Raw genomic sequence first — 12,907 nt, forward strand, 5'->3', positions numbered from 1 at the left:
CCCTGTGCCAGGGCTCCCAGGCCCCATTATCAGGTACATTATGCTGGTGGCGCACTGGGCATCTCGCTGGGCTTTGAGGGATGATTCACCCACCCAGCCTTGTACCTGCCCCTGTCCCACCACTTGGTCTGGGCTGTCCTGTGTGAAAGGATGCTGGATCTTAAGTACAGGAATGTGGAAGAGTCAGGGCCAGACACTTCCAGTAAGCTTCCCTTGACTGGTCAGGAAATGCCCCTTCTCCATTTGCACATTTTAATTTGTAGATACGTACATGTGCAGTGCAGCAGCTCACAAGACACCTAGGGGTCTTGGGCGCAGTGATTTTGGACGTGCTTACAGTTCTGATGGATGGGATTCTAGCTAAGAAAAAGTCTTGTATACTTAAGTTTTCAGTGATATTTGCAGAACGTTTAACAAACTTTTCCTGAACTGTTACTATTCTTTTATCATGTTGTTGTTAAATATAACACAAATGCAAAACAAAAATCCCAGAAACAAAAGGATAATTTAATGAATTTGAATTAGTATAAGGCAAAATATCCTGTAGCCATTACCCTGCTGCGGAGCTAGAACCTTGCCAGCCCCCTGGGGAGCCCTCTGTGTGCCCCTCCCAATCACAAACTCCCTTCTCTCCCTTACGAGGAAATACTATCCTGGCTTTTATAATACTTCTTTTTTTTCTTTATGGTTTTGTTGTAATTTATTTTACAAATTACTCCAAATTCTTTTCTCTGCCCTAAAATATCAAAGGTCCTAGGGAAGTTGTGCATATTAATTACTTTTCAATACGGATTACTTGCTAATTTTCCATATACACATGATACATTGGCAATAGCTTTTGATATAGTAGACTTTGAGTGAGGGGCAAATTTAATGCCACATATTAACCCATGTAAATTCTTCAGACTCTACCCCTCATTATTCCTGCAACTTTGGGAGAGTCGCTTGACCCTGGGGGGCTTCCTCTTCCATTCTGGGCTCAGTTGGGTCCTTTCTGAGGTTCTCTCTAGCTGTGTCACTGCTGTTCTAAGTTAGCCATGGTCTCCAGCCACATTGACCCCCTGGCAGCCTTTCACTGCTCTCAGTCTCATGCCAGGCTGGGAGGTGCCATGTTGGAGGCGTTAGGTAACGGCCTCTTGCAGTTCCAGCCATAAACAGTTTCCTCCAGGACTTTTTCTCTTGCCCTAGTAAAAAGTACCTTTTTCATTCCTAGCCAGGTTTAAGGGGCCATTTCTCACGTGCTTTGCACAGGGGAAGTGTTGACTCACAGCCAGGTGGCCTCACACTTTTGAGCTAATTTTCCATAATCAGTATTGGGTTTGCCTACTCCATCCTTTGTGTTCACATGAAGGTGTTAAAGGTCCTGGCCATTGCCCAGTGTGAACCAAGCTGGCCTTTCAAGGCAGCAAGCTACTGTCGGTGACCCAGGACTGCAGCTTCTCAGTGGCAGAAGGAACTCTGAAGGCAAGGCTGTCAAAATCAACACTGCCGGCACTTGCATCCCTCCCACCCCATCCTCATAGAGCTTGTCATTCCCCTGAGTTACATGCCTACACTTGAGAGGGCAGTCATGCTCCTTCTGGAGTTCCCAACTGGTCTTTTGCAAATGGCCCCCATATGTCTGGGAGTACCAAGAGTGGCCACCCAACTCACACTGTCCCCTTGGCATTGTTCCACAGTCACACCCAATGAGTGCAGGCACCTTGGGGGTAGAGCTGGGCTCTGTTTCCTGTCTTCTCCAGGGCCTGGTGCAGGACTGGGCACACAGGCACTCAGACATTGTTGCCTTTAATCCAGTTGAATGTACAGGTTTTGTGATGGGTTTTGTATTTGTCAAAAACTCCCTGATCTCCCATGCCACTGACTAATTGAACCCTTTTCTTAGCTTCTTTGCGAGGGATGCAGGAGGTCCTACAGAGAAAGGCGCTTCTTGCATTTCAGAGGTGAGTGGGAGTTCATCTTTTCACTCGGCTGTACATAATGACACCAAAGTATGATGAGTATAAAAAGAAGAGATATTTATAAAGATTATGTAAACAGTGTTTTACCCCTGAGAGTCTTTCGTCCTGAGCACCGAACACACAGCATGCAAACCCTGCTACAACACTTGTTGCTGTGTCAATCTGCACTCTTAATCTGTTTATCCATTTGGGCACATTTTATTCATTCCTAATAAAGTGATTTCAGCTCGAAAAAGATAGATACTTTGTATGCCAAGGGAGATGAGTCCTTTATTAAAGACATTTGTCATCGTCTAGAGAAGAGATTATTCTTTTCTAGCTTTTTTTTTTCTTTTTTAAACATGTCAAGCTGCAGGTTTTTGTATTAAGGAATGAGAAGGCCGATTTCAGGAAGTCTCTGAAATACTGAGTGAAGACAGTCAGTCCCAAACTCCCCGCCCCCACCTTGTTCCATAACACCTTGTGCTTCTCTCTGTCATTGTGCCTCTCAGGAAATTAGGAGAAGGCCTTGCAATTATAAAATGCTCGAGCGTCACAGCATGCCTTCACATCCCTTATTTAATTTGTTGCTCCCCACACACAAGTGAGGAAGACGGACAGGCAATATGTCCCTTGCAGGTCAGGGACTGAGGTGCAGGAGTTACAGGAGCTGCTGGTCCTGCAGCTGTTGAAGTCAGTGTCTCCTGACTCTAACCCAGTTTCTCCTGCCCCACCATACTACACCACCCTCATTTTATTCTTATTACAGCTATAATCACAAAAATGAAGTCGTCTGGAAGTATAGCCCCATGATGTGAAATCTAGCATTGGTATTGATCCTGTCACTTTAAATATATCTGAGTTACACTGATTTCTTGGAATTGTATTAGAAACTTAGTTGCGAATATTTCATGAGGCCTTCCCAATACCTGACAAGCTTTGTTAGACTCTTTCCTTAGAACTGGGGCTGCCTACCGATTTATCATGATGTCCATGTGCCTTTTTCCATGAAATCATGATCACTGGTTTCAGTGAGTCTGAAACTCTGCCGTCTCAGTTCTGTTTCCTAGCAGGCTTGCCGGTAGCTGCTTCAGGTTGCCAGCCCCAGTCTGGGTATTGACAAAAAGTACCAACTGACATCTGCAAACAGATCTCCTGTCTCTGTGCTAAGCTTTTGTTGATGTTCTTCAGCACGGAGTGTGGAAAGCATTTCCATTTCAAATGATTTGGAGTTTTAAATTCTCCAGTCCTAGTTTGTAAAACCCACACATGGATGCTTAAGAAAGTGGTCATTACATCTGTTTCACTTTTCTTAAATCAGCACATCTTACTGGCTCTCTAAAAACAGCCACAGTGGTGGTCTGCCTTGAGCTGCCAGTATAACTTCATGTTATATAACAGCTGCTCCATTGGCCTGAATTCTTTTTTGTTCATCTTTTGCTTAAGTTTAAATTCAAAGAGATTTTTAAAATATTAGTTCATATGGGAATAAAGAGTAATAAAATCCCACTAACCTAACTGATGATATTGCAGAAGGCTAACCTAAATTAGAATTTGTGTGAAATATAGAATGTTTTTCAAAGGAATGTTTTTCATTTTATTTCAAGTACACATTAACTAGGACTATTCTAGTGAATTGCAATCCTAACAAAAATCTTTAAGGGAAAGATTTTAAGTAAATGAAAATGATTTGTATTACTTCTTAAATGTAAATGGATAATTTGAAACTACTTTGATGAGAATTACTTTCTCTACTATGTGTTTTAAATATTCTCCCCACAATTCTGTTTGTACTAATGTTTTGCATTTTTTGTTTAAAAAGAAAACACAGTTCAAGAAGGGATGGGGCTGCAGATATAGCACAAGAAAGTTAGCTCTTAATTATGACTGGAACCAGAATTCAGAAATATTTGTTCTGTAGTGGATCCAAAGAGGTGATTTTTGAAGACATCCAGGTTGGGTGGCTGCATCTGAATGTGAGACCCTCAGCTGTTCCTACACTCATAAGCTCAACCCAAGCAGCTGAACCAATTCATTTGCCCTGTACAAAAGTATAGTGAAGAAGAACATAATATTGTTTGCAAAGCTTCTGAAGATGCTGAATTGATCTGAGCTGCTGCTTCTGCAGGCTCTCACATCCTACTGAGAAAAGCCATCCTGAAAACAGTTGAGAGCACCTTTCATTGCATAGCCCACAGTATGCATAAAGCCTGGTGCTCCAGGAGGCAGGGGTGGCATGGTGGTGTTTGTGTTTGTCACTCATTGTGGCATAGGGTACACAATCTTGCTTCGTTTTCCCCTTTCTCTCCTAGCTTGAGTTTAAGTGTGGTATGATGTGTGCCTATAGGGTGATCAGCCATCCCAATCTCTTGAGGACTGAGCGGTTTCCCAGAATATGGGACTTTCAGTGCTAAAATCAGGAACATCCCAGACAAACCAGGACAAGTTGGTCACCCTGTGTGTGTTACTAACAAGAGATTCCTGAACAATAGATTTAACCAGGGTTTGCACTTTTTAAAAACCTTAATGCACATGGCCCCTGTAATCAGGACTGAAGGGAAATTCAAGGAGAATTGGCTAAACAAGGCAGCAAGGTTCTGGCTTTCTCTCATTTGCTGGCTGTTCTTGGACAAGAAGCTTAATAGTTGATAACTTCACAAATTGTAGTTATTATTGTTACAAGATATGTGCCTTATGGACTAGGGTCAACATTGATCAGCCTTCTCTATATTCTTGGTTCAGCTCTAGAGAATGTTGGAAATGGAATCTAGGAGAGCCCTGGGGTAGATGCCACAACATCCTTGGGCTCTAGCCAGGTGATCTGGGAAGCCCATGCGATGCTTTCCAGTAGCAGCCCAGCATGCCTATCTCTGGGCACTGCTCCCACTACACTGTAATGATGGTCATTCTGGGTCTCTCCCTCTGGGGCAGAGGTGGGAGCTCATCAAGGAAAGGCACTAGCATGATTCATCTCCATGCTCCCCAGAAGTTAGCATAGGGCCTGGCATCACATTATAGATATTGCATAGTGTGGATGGATGGATGAATGGATGGTGGATGGATGGGTCGGTGGGTGGATGGTTGGCTGGTGGATGGATGGATAGATGGATGGGTGGGTGGTTGGATGGGTGGATAGGTGGGTAAGTGGATAAAAGGATGAGTGGGCTCTTCTTCATGGGAGAGAAACTGAATTAATTATGTGGAGGTGCTCTGATAAGGGAAGCATTTTGTGAGCATCCCTGTGGTGACATTTTTAGGTCTTTTAGGTATTTCTGAGCAGTCTAGCCAGGTGTTCAGTATACGGGCACGGAGTTTATGAGGCTGCTTTAGATTCATTTACAGAGTTCAGAAGGCTTGCAGTTTTTCTGATCGCTAATGTCCTCTCTCTCATCTGCCTGGCCTGAGGATTTCTGTCCCGTGAGTTGCCTGTGGCATACCAAAGGGGCTTTCCCACAGGAAGCTTAGCTGCTGAAGTTGCTCCACAGGAAGCAAGTATTTTAGCATCTACTTGAGATCAACACAGGGAGCTTTTTCTTGTTTTGTTTGGCATTTTCCTTATTTCCTTTTTTCCTTCAGAGGGTAAAGTGGTCAGTTGAATTCATTAGCCAAATTGTAGAAATAAGGTTTTTAAAATGTGTATGTTTCAGTTGTGCCTCATTAGAAATTTGGCAGTTGAATATGCATCATTAGCCAAGTTGGAAATCCTTCAGATGTTGCCCTAATCCACTCCAGAAATACCAAAATCTCTAGCACTTCTGGTTTGTTCCTTTCACGGTGCTGTGGTTAACAGAGAAAAGTCATTTGATGAGGCCAGCACGGGGCCTTTAGCCAGAACTATCTTTATACACACCCTCAACTCAACAGATCATTGCCAGCTCTTCAGTTGGTTGGTATTGCATAGAGGCAACCATGACTTGATTTATTCGTGAAGAATATGAATTGAACTGAGAAAATTATAACTCTAAGAAGTTCTTTTTGAGGGTTGTGTAAACTTTATTATTTGTGAAAGAAGATAAATCTAAAAAGTTTCTTCATAATTGTGTATTCTTTTTCCTGAATAATTATGAAAGAAACCATGATTTTTCAATCTCACTTTTATAAACACCAAAGAAAAATATTCTTTGATGTACAAATTCATGGAAAGTCAATATTTGTAAAATTATAAAAGCTGCTATATACTAAGTGGACCTTAGAAATAAGACATTTAGTAGCTGGGCGTGGTGGCTCATGCCTGTAATCCCAGCGTTTTGGGATGCCAAAGTGGGAGGATCACTTGAGCCTAGTAGTTCCAGACTAGCCTGGATAGCATATTGAAACCCCGGGTCTACAAAAAATTCTATAAATTATCTGGGCATGGGGAGTGCGCCTGTGGTCCCAGCGCCTTGGGAGGCTGAGATGGGAGGATCGCTTGGGCCCTGGGAAGTTGAGGCTGCAATGAGCAGTGATCATGCCACTGCACTCCAGCCTGGGTGATAGAGTAAGATCCTGTCTCAAAAAAAAAAAAAAAGGAAAAGAAAAAAAGAGAAATAAGGCATGTAAAAGGATAACACAGGCAGTATCAGCTTCAGCCTCTTCAACTAAGCTAAGAAAAGTCCTAAGGCTATGTCTTGAGGCCAAGTGAAGATTCCCCTGGAATGGAAGTCTAGGTGCTTTGCTCTTAAGATTAATATAAGGACAGAGATCAGCTTTGCTTCACCCTGGACCTGCACATTTGCATAAACAATGCCCTAAATTAGTGAACTTAGCATATTTTCTGGATGGCAAACACCTGGGAGGCTTGTTAGCTCCCTTCCCTGCAGCAGACAATCCAATTAAAAGGCCTTATTATTGTAGAAAGCCATCTTTGGCCTGTTTGCCACAGTTGAATCCATGATGATTTGGTTTTCTTTTTTATCTCGAATTTGTTTTCTGCTGGTAGAAGATCCTCCTTTAATCACAGAATGTTGACACAACAGCATGAAGTTTTGTTTACTATCTGGGTCCCACCTAATTAGTCTGCTCCATGGTGCCTTTTAAAGAAAGTAGAAGTTTGTTTTTCTCTTCCCAGCATACTGTTAAACACAGAATTATGTCTTGTACGCAGTCACATTTTGAGTTGCTTATGCTGAAATACAAATGACTTCCACATAGAAGCAGAGAAGAGCACGTTTGCAATCAGCTAGGAGGCCAGTATGGTCCCTTTCCATCTGACGTCAAAGGCCAGTTCTTAAAACTCAGCCTAGTGTCTCACCACACTCTTACACATCACAGGTATCTGGAATAAATCAGTGAACGGCATGGAATTTTGTAGAAGCTTCAAAAGACTGAATGAGTGTCTTTCTCTTCCCTTTTTTCACCAAAAACCAAAACCTCATTTTATAAGCAAAGCTAGGTCTTTGATTTTCATATGGTTTCTCTGAAATCTAGAAATTTGGATAAAGTAGCATTAAGGAAGGCCAAGCCAAACTTAACCAAAGCAGCCATCGCCTTGCCAAGTGCACACATGGCTTCACTGTGTCCCAGCATGACACAGAGACCCATCTGCTGGGGAGAACAGACCACAGGGCCTATGGATTCTTCACCTCGAGGCCCTCCACAAAGCCGACAAGCTTCGGCTGCCATTTTAGATGCTAGACAAAACACAGAAACGCACTCCTGTTCTGTACCTTTATGCAGTGGTAAGAGGGAAACTGTTTACATGTGTAGGTGGACAAAGAAGAAGGTTTTAAATGAAGCATTACATAGTTAAATAAATATGGGGCCTTAGTATAAGAATGCAAATGTGGAGAAGACTTGTTTGATAGGGAAAGTAAAAATGGCCTCCTCTCCCATGTACTAATAGCCATAAATACTTTTTCAGGGCCCACAGCCTGTCACCCACAGATCACCAAGCAGCTTTCTACCTGGCTCTGCAGCTTGCCATCTCCAGACAGGTCAGTTTCTCTAATGTTTCCTATACTTGCTGCACTCTGTATCTTGACACAACTCCTTCAGCTCTTCGGTTTGAAGTGGTAGGTGATCTTCCTTTATTCCCTTGAGGCTGACGTGGAGCCAGGAACCCTTCAGAGGTTTCAGCAAAGAGCCTGGTGTTTTGGTTGGTTTGAGCATCAGCTATGAAGACACAGGAGTTCCAGGCTCTGCTATTGGACATTAAATCCACACAGCTGGAGGGCCCAAGCTAGGGTCAGATGGCAACCTGAGGAGCAGCACATGGCATATACCCTGAACCCAGGAGTCATCAAAGAGCCTTTGTCTCTTGCCAACAGGAACCAGGTAGCAGAACCCAGTGCTGAGCTGCATGGTGGGGATTTAGCCACTGATTGGGGTCTGGTTGTCATAAGGGTATCATTGATTGGCAGGAAGATGCCAGCAGGCAGAGACAAAAGAACTAGGTCCTTTACAATACGTGGAAAACATGAACAGTTACACACGGTGGCTACTTGAAAAAGGGGACGTAACACTATCTCCCTGCGGGAGGGGCAAGTTTTGCCAGCCTTCATCTTCCCAAAGGCATCTTTTAGGTGCTGCCTCTGCCATTCCCAAAACCCTCCTATCCCCTCCCAGCTGTTCTGGGGATGTTGGCCACATGCCTGCCCACCCACCAGGTGCAAGACACTGGTGGCAACCCCAGCACATTCCTGAGTGCTGACTGGGAGGGTGATTCAAAGGTCAGCTCTCCAGACATGCCATTCCCCTGGCAGGCCTGGGCTGAGGTATGCACCTGTCTTCCTGGTTGCTTGGGAATGGCATTGAGAAGTGGCTTCCATTGGCAACCTAGGGACTGAGGAAACCAAGATACCTCCCCTCTAAAGGTCCTGTCACCTGACTGTGGCTCACAGCTGGGCTTCTGCAGCAGGTGTGGGCATTGATTGACCATCTGATCTCTCCCCTACACCGACAGCTTCTCTCACCTCCTCCGTGAAGCCTTGCTCCTGTAGCAGCCTGCACTTCTTCCTTTTGCCCAGCTTTCTTGTTCAGTATCTATCTTTCTCACTGGACTGTAGGTTCCAGGAACCCGTGCCCGTCATTGTCATTGCTTTACCCTGGCACTTGGAATGCCACCTGACATGTGTTCAGCACTCGGGAATATTTGCTAAATGAAGGAACCAGCTTTGAATTCCTTCAAGGCAGCTATCCCTTAAAGACATCATTTTGATCCCTGTTATCAGTTTGTCCCTGGTTGCTCTGGTCATCCCTACAAATCAACGTCATGCCTATGCTGTGCCTTTTGACCCACCCATCAATACCAGGTTGAGTGCTGTTCACATAGTAGGTTGTCACCTGGGGAAGGATGAGTAAATGGAGCCTTGTGGCTGTGGCAGCAGCCTTTGTGGGCATGTAGTGTCAGAACACCAGAGCGTCGAGGGAGTGTTTCCCTGCTTCCCCAGGGGAGGGGGACCAGGAGGAGAGGATGGACAGGAATCACTCCCTTGTCAGACACTCAATAGCTGGGTTGACCTTGCCCAAGCCATTTCACCTCCCAGGACTTCAGCTTCCTCCTTGTAACTGAAGGATTGGGGTGAATGGTCTCCCTTCCAACTGTGAGAGCTGTGAGTCTGTGGTTCCAAAGCAGAAAGCCTCCACAGCCAGCAGTTATAACCTAAATCCATCAAGAAAAGAAGTTCATTGAGGAAAAGTAGTTGCTTTGGGAAAGAGAAGTCATAGCCTTCTACTAAGGAGGGAGGTTACTGAGGGTTTGGGAAAAAGCAGGAGAGCTGAGAAGAGGCCCCACAGAGGACTGGAGTTGGAGCAAGACCTGAAGGCGTCTGTGGGATGGTTGTGCAAGAATGCTTCAGTCCAGAGCTCTATTTCGAAATCCAGCTTCGGGTTCTAATTCTCCCTGGTTACTGCCAAACCTGCATGGAATCCAGGGTGTCAAATACCCATTTTGTGTGCATTTTATCAACCCTTGTGCTTGGATGATTTTGAAGAAAGTCTTGAACAGCTGTTGCATTTAAAGGTTCAGGATGTGTCTGGTCCTACGTGAATTTGGACACATCTGCTTTGCATGTGGCATTGCAATTTGTTTCTCAGATCAACTTATTTTGGGTTGTAGTTTGGAAAGGTGTGGGGCCTTTGTTGTTTACTTTTTTGGCATGTTTCCTTGATGTCTAATGGAGGTCCAAGACAAAGGAAACTGAAAAGAATCACAGGCCTCTGATCACTCAGAAAGCTCTGTTAAAGGTTTTATAACTTATTAAGCACTTTCATTTCAGTAATACTTGAAAAAATGAGAACAGTTCAGCTAAGGCAGTTTAATTCCACTAAAAACCTCTGACACTTTGTATTTGTCTCCACTTAGAGCAAAATCATCTTGGGCATAATCAAAAGTAGATCAGTTTTGTGGAAAGAATGAGAAAGTGTTTACTCAGGGAGAAGGGAAAGACTTGGAGCAGTATTGGCAGCTATGTAGAGAAACAGGGTCTCCTGTATCACTGTCAGTCAGAATGTCTTGAAGGTGGCTTCTGCTTTCATGTTTGTGGTTAATATCCTGGGGCTGCCATAAAGATTTGGCTTAAAATGTGAATGAGGCACAACGTGAAACAACTCGATATTTGAAGAGAATCAGACATTGAAAAGATGGCTTCTTTCGCGCGCACATGTGTGTGTGTGTGTGTGTGTGTGTGCATGCGCGCGTGTGTGTGTGTAAAACCTTTTTTGGTTTTGTTTTAAACTAGATCCCAGAGGCCCTGGGGTATGTCCGCCAAGCTCTTCAGCTTCAAGGTGACGATGCCAACTCCCTGCACCTCCTTGCCCTCCTGCTGTCAGCACAGAAGCATTACCATGACGCTCTGAACATCATCGACATGGCCCTGAGCGAGTACCCAGAAAATTTCATGTAAGTGATCCTGGGCTTCGGTTTTCCCTTACTCAGAAGTTATTAAATTTACTTATTCCCCTGCCTTCTCTCCAATCTGTCTAAGTCCCTCACGGACACCCTGGCAGTCAATAATATAAAATCCCCTTTACTGTTATTTTTTCCTAATACTAAAAACAAATTTAGGGCTGGGCACTGTGGCTCACATCTATAATCCCAGCACTTTGGGAGGCCGAGGTGGGTGGATCACCTGAGGTCAGGAGTTTGAGACCAGCCTGGACAATATGGTGAAGCCCTGTTTCTACTGAAAATATAAAAATTAGCTGGGTGTGGTGGCGGGCGCCTGTAATCCCAGCTCCTCGGGAGGCTGAGGCAGGAGAATTGCTTGAACCTGGGAGGCAGAGGTTGCAGTCAGCCGAGATTGTACCCCTGCACTGCATTCCAGCCTGGGTGACACAGCGAGATTCCATCTCAAAAAAACAAAACAAAGCAAAAAAAAAAAAAAAAAAAAAAAAACTTTGGCTGTTAGGTCATCCTAACATCAGGTCATCCTTATTTATTTAAAATACTTTATCCACTCTTTCCCAGTGTGTAACATTGGAGCACATGAGACAATTTTAGATGGACTGTGGATGAACATTTTTAATAGTTATACATTCCTTTTTTTTTTTTTTTTTGAGACAGAATATCGCTCTGTTGCCCAGGCTATAGTGCAGTGGCATGGTCTCGGCTCACTGCAACCTGCACCTCCCAGGTTCAAGCGATTCTCCTGTCTCAGCTTCCCTAGTAGCTGGGACTACAGGCGCCTGCCACCACACCCGGCTAATTTTTTGTATTTTTAGTAGAGACGGGGTTTCACCATGTTGGTCAGGCTGGCCTTGAACTCTTGACCTCATGATCTGCCCTCCTTGGTCCCCCAAAGTGCTGGGATTACAGGCATGAGCCACTGTGCCCGGCCTAGATACACACATTCTTAAATGTACATTAGAATGTAGTGATTTGATGAAAATTATTGCTCAGGGGGCTATTAAGAATTTTCCAAGTCAATTTAAAGAAAAATATTAAGTAAATACTAACACAGATATACTTGGATATGGCAGAAGTGATGTTAAACTCCAATGGCTGAAACCTGGGAAACCGGGCTCTATAGCTTGTTTGTCCTGAGTTACTGAGGGCTTCCACTAGCTCTCGGTGATTCTCCTATTTTAGGCGACTTTGATTAAGATACCTTCCCTCTCTGTGTCTTAGTTTTATTCTCTAGGAAATGGAAGTTCTTAATCAATATTATACATAACCTAAGAACTATCAATGTAAACTTTCATATGCTAGAATCATCCACCTACCTTCTTATCTTTCCTCTGAATCACTGTAATCCATTGCCTGTTGGTTAGGCTTTGTTGAGAAGGACTTTGTCTTTTGGGCTACTGGGTTACCATTTCATCCTCAGTGGCAGTAGCTTAGTAACCAGTACACAATGGCCAGAAATAGTAAACATTCCTGCACGCTGGAAGGTTCTGACTGTCTACAGGGTTGCAGGGTCAGTAAAGGGGGCAGGGACTGCTTGGGGTTGGGGAGAAGGGAAAGAATGTAGAAGGTGGCCCAGGGTTGCTCTCTTCACTTTGAGAAGGAAGTACAGCCACAAACTTTAAGTGGGTCAGCTCTGGCTTTATTTCACTGCCTCATCACCTCACTGTGTTTTTAATCAGCGCTTTTCAGCAGCTCTCCTTGGAAAATTGGTTCACACATTTCCATTACAAACATTTCTTTGTCTTCAAGTGAAAAGGGCACTTCTTCCCATCGAGAGAATTCTTGTTAAAATCCAGGAAACCTCTGACTAGAGATTTCTTTTGTAGGCTCAGCTATTTATGCAGAGTGAATTAAAGAGCTTTGCTGCAGTGTTTTACTTCTTGCAGATCTCAAACTTGCTCTTTTGTACACCAACTATATTTCTGGATTTCACCCCAAGCTGTTTATCCCATGCAACCTTAAAATGGTTAAAGCACTTTAAAAAATATTCGATCATTTAACCATCGGTAAAGTACAACCTGATTTAATTGAATTCAGTGTCTCTCATCAATATTTATAAAGCGTCATTCCCTGTCTCTCTCTCTCTCTCTCTCTCTCACACACACACACACACACACACACACACACACACACACACACACAC

The 12,907-nt window shown here is 43.9% G+C and overlaps 1 protein-coding gene and 1 long non-coding RNA gene across 6 annotated transcripts in view; one reads left to right on the forward strand and one right to left on the reverse strand.

Annotated features, from left to right (window-relative positions):
- The window catches only part of TTC7B (tetratricopeptide repeat domain 7B), a 245,935-nt gene that overhangs the window by 131,602 nt on the left and 101,426 nt on the right, over positions 1 to 12,907 (forward strand). For all 5 annotated transcript variants that reach the window (XM_058429401.1, XM_032179321.2, XM_032179322.2 and 2 more), the window contains 3 exons: positions 1,886 to 1,943; positions 7,780 to 7,852; positions 10,598 to 10,758. In XM_058429401.1, coding sequence (XP_058285384.1) covers positions 1,886 to 1,943; positions 7,780 to 7,852; positions 10,598 to 10,758 — 292 coding nt within the window. The remainder of the gene's footprint in view (positions 1 to 1,885; positions 1,944 to 7,779; positions 7,853 to 10,597; positions 10,759 to 12,907) is intronic.
- On the reverse strand, positions 5,913 to 12,563 carry LOC116484518 (uncharacterized). Its single transcript, XR_004252619.2, has 5 exons — positions 12,081 to 12,563; positions 9,803 to 10,056; positions 7,823 to 8,030; positions 7,392 to 7,549; positions 5,913 to 6,429 (listed from the first exon to the last, which is right to left on the reverse strand). It is a non-coding gene; the product is annotated as an uncharacterized LOC116484518 (long non-coding RNA).

This window comes from Hylobates moloch, unplaced genomic scaffold (assembly GCF_009828535.3).
Source record: "Hylobates moloch isolate HMO894 unplaced genomic scaffold, HMol_V3 SCAFFOLD_16, whole genome shotgun sequence".
Taxonomy (NCBI): domain Eukaryota; kingdom Metazoa; phylum Chordata; class Mammalia; order Primates; family Hylobatidae; genus Hylobates; species Hylobates moloch.